Here is a 3,794-nt window from a genome sequence, read left to right on the forward strand (position 1 = left end):
AGTCAGCCAAGGTCTATGCCGATTTCAACTAAAAGAATTTGTCCTTGGGTCTAATATGATCTTACGATATAACATAATAATAACAATGGTTTCTATTAAACTCATTTCCTAAATAGCATAGAATTCTTCTAGTAATTAATTAGATCATGTTATACAGGGTGTTAATTAAGTAAAATTTAACAGACAGTGATTTTAAGACAATGCTTCGTTTTCGTGTTAAACTTTTGTAAAAAAATTGATGTTTCGTAAATATCTTAACCCAATTTTTAAAACGCAACAAATATAATAGCCACTTTTTACTTTATAACTGATATTCCATCCGACGGCATTTCTTCTCCATATTTATAGTGTATTTTTATAAAAAATATATAAATATATAACTAAGGTGAAGGGTTGAATTTACCATTCAGTAACAGCAGCAGCAGCAGTCTACAGGATGTTCTTAAAGAAGCGACATGACAACTCTTAAAAGGTTTTTATATCTGTTGGTTTGTTCCTTAATACGTTCTCTCCCAGACCTAGGCTGAACTTTTGCTTTTTCAATACAATTTGATATTTAAAAGAATAAGTAGTTAGCGTTGGTCACATGGGCTTTAATACGAACTTAAGATATATATACAGATGACACGGCAGTATTAAGATAATAATAACAACGGTTTCTATTAAACTCATTTCCTAAATAGCATAGAATTCTTCTAGTAATTAAATAGATAATGTTATACAGGGTGTTAATTAAGTATGTACAATAAATTTAACAGACAATGCTTCGTTTTCGTGTTAAACTTTTGTAAAAAAATTGATGTTTCGTAAATATCTTAACCCAATTTTAGTGACACAGCTATTTATTTCAAACCGTTTGCGAAATATAAGGTGCTAATACGCATGTTTTTTTGTTTAAGAGACCTGAACGGAGCTATGTTCGAATTTCTCATCTTAAGATTATGAAATTTCACACTAATAGCTGAAATATATCAACCGCAGTATTCCTGTTGTTAAATGATACTATGGTGGTCTAGAGGTAACGGGCTCGCTTTGGAATCCAAAGGTTCGGGGTTCGAATCTCAGAGAGCGAGAGACTTTTTTAATTTAAATAAAATTCGAAACCATCTTTAAATTTACCATCAATTGCAGTCTACCTCTCTTCCTTCACTCCGATCTCTATTGCGTATGCGTTTAAATCTAGAAATTTTGAATTTACCGCCAATTTGCCGCGATCTGATTGGTCGAGAGATGTGGCCAATTTGAATGCTACGCTCTGATTGGTCGATGGGCGTGGTCTAAAAGTGGAGTGGAGGGGGTAAAATCCCCCAAAAATTTGCAATCTGAACCTTCATAAGAAAATACATGGGATTTTGGCTCCGTATGAACATAGCCTATCTACTTGCTTTTTCTCCATTTTTCTTATATGCAGTCCAGTGTGTTCCAGAGCCTCTTTCATTGTCTAGATTAATAATACCACATTCTTTATAATGAACACGATGTGGTAAACTATCTCTCATAAATACACCTCGAAAATGTTGAATTTTTAATTTCTTAGCCAATCTTATTAAATCTAAATTAGTAAGAGCTCATTTCGGTAATTTTATCGGTAACGTTTGGAAGTTGGTTGTGTCCTAAAAAAAGACCAAGTCCTTGCTTGTAAGGTCTCATGTACAATCCTTTACCTATAGCTATTTCTTCCATTGCAACATTATGTCGTTTACTTTCTTCAAGCTTTTGCTTTGCATCTTTGGCATCATTCCTGCTGCTCCACCACCTAAAGGACCAAGCGCACTTAAGTCTGCAAATAATGGTATTGGTATTGGGATTACTCGGGCAGCTTTAATATATTTCTTCGTCTTCTTAATTTTATTAACAGCATTTAATGCAATTTTAATAGCATCTTTCATATTCTTCACATTTTTACCCTTTAACGCTACTCGTGCTTGCTTTGCTACATCTTTAAATGATAATGATCCCCCAACTTTTTTAGATTTCACTTTACGTTTACCAGTTATACTTTTTCTTTTCTTAGTTCTTTCTTTAACGCATCCCATTCCTAGTTTAACTTTAGCTTTCATCGCTGTTGCCTTTTCTCCTATAGATGCGTTTGATGATTTAAATCTCTCCACAGCCTTCTCACCCAAAAATTAGATCTGCCTTATGTCGTTGCTCCAAGTTTTTCTCTCTGCTATAAGCCACGTCGTGTTCTTTACAAGCTTCGTCTAAACCATTAATACCCACATCACCTCTTGCTAATCTCTTCGCAAGTTTTGTACCAGGACACAAAATTTATATCCTGGAATATGGAGCTCTACCGGTAAATTGTCTATAACAGAGTTTAATATACCACTACCTGATTTTCTTGCTGTTCGAAGCATTTGGCTTTACAAACTACTCAAGGATGGTGATAATATCAACATCACATTTAATATATATGTAGAGAATCATAGACTAGGCTTTATTTATAGTATTGCTTTCGTCATGCGCATTGTAAAACAGTCAACGGTTTTACCCATTAATAACAATGATATCGAAGAAAAAAAACTTCTGAATAGGCATGGAGAATTGTTACCATCCACAATTCATTGTTTGATTGTTGGCCCATCAAACTATGGTAAAACGAATGTTATGATTAGTTTAATCGAGCAATGGACTGAAGTTTGAAAATATTTATATTTTTTCCAAGCCTCTCTATCAATCAAAATATCAGTATTTAGAAGAGCTTCTAAAACCAATAAAAGGAATTGGACATTACTATATCATTAATTGCGACAACATTCCACCGCCTGAAGATGTAAGTAGTGTAAGTTGGGGAGTTTGAATCCACCCCCCCACCACTTTTTTTTGTTGGCCCCGCCCCCTCCACCCAATCAGAGAGCGGGGAGTTCCCCCTCCACCCAATCAGAGAGCNCCCAAAATTTGATCTGCCTTATGTCGTTGCTCCAAGTTTTTCTCTCTGCTATAAGCTACGTCGTGTTCTTTACAAGCTTCGTCTAAACCATTAACACCCACATCACCTCTTGCTAATCTCTTCGCAAGTTTTGTACCATTACCACAAAATTTATATCCTGGAATATGGAGCTCTACTAGTAAATTATTTATAACAGAGTTTATATACCACTGCCTGATTTTCTTGCTGTTCGAAACATTTGGCTTTACAAACTACTCAAGAATGATGATAATACCAACAACACATTTAATATATAAGTAGAGAATCATAAACTAGGCTTTATTTATAGTATTGCTTTCGTCATGCGCATTGTAAAACAGTCAACGGTTTTACCCATTAACAACAATGATATCGAAGAAAAAAAACTTCTGAAGAGGCATGGAGAATTGTTACCATCCACAATTCGTTGTTTGGTTGTTGGCCCATCAAACTGTGGTAAAACGAATGTTATGATTAGTTTAATCGAGCATCCTAATGGATTGAAGTTTGAAAATATTTATATTTTTTCCAAGTCTCTCTATCAGTCAAAATATCAGTATTTAGAAGAGCTTCTAAAACCAATAAAAGGAATTGGATATTACTCCTTCATTAATTGCGACAACATTCCACCGCCTGAAGATGTAAAACGAAACTCAATATTTATTTTTGATGATGTAGCCTGTGATAAACAAAATGTTATGAGAAATTACTTCAGTATGGGACGTCATAAAGAAGTAGATTGTTTTTACCTTTGTCAAACGTATACACGTATTCCAAAACATCTAATACGTGATAATGCAAATATGTTGATAGTCTTCAAGCAAGATGATTTAAATTTGAAGCATATATATGAAGATCACATTAATACCGATATGAGTTTTAA

At 34.1% G+C, this 3,794-nt stretch overlaps 1 protein-coding gene across 1 annotated transcript in view; it reads right to left on the bottom strand.

Moving 5' to 3' along the window:
- Window positions 1-1,557: 1,557 nt before the first annotated feature.
- The window catches only part of LOC108906640 (putative polypeptide N-acetylgalactosaminyltransferase 9), a 206,492-nt gene continuing 204,255 nt past the window's right edge, over window positions 1,558-3,794 (bottom strand). Inside the window, exon 4 of the mRNA XM_018709954.2 lies at window positions 1,558-1,756. Within this exon, the coding sequence (XP_018565470.2) occupies window positions 1,558-1,756 (199 nt within the window). The remainder of the gene's footprint in view (window positions 1,757-3,794) is intronic.

This window comes from Anoplophora glabripennis, unplaced genomic scaffold (genome assembly GCF_000390285.2).
Source record: "Anoplophora glabripennis isolate ALB-LARVAE unplaced genomic scaffold, Agla_2.0 scaffold241, whole genome shotgun sequence".
NCBI lineage: Eukaryota > Metazoa > Arthropoda > Insecta > Coleoptera > Cerambycidae > Anoplophora > Anoplophora glabripennis.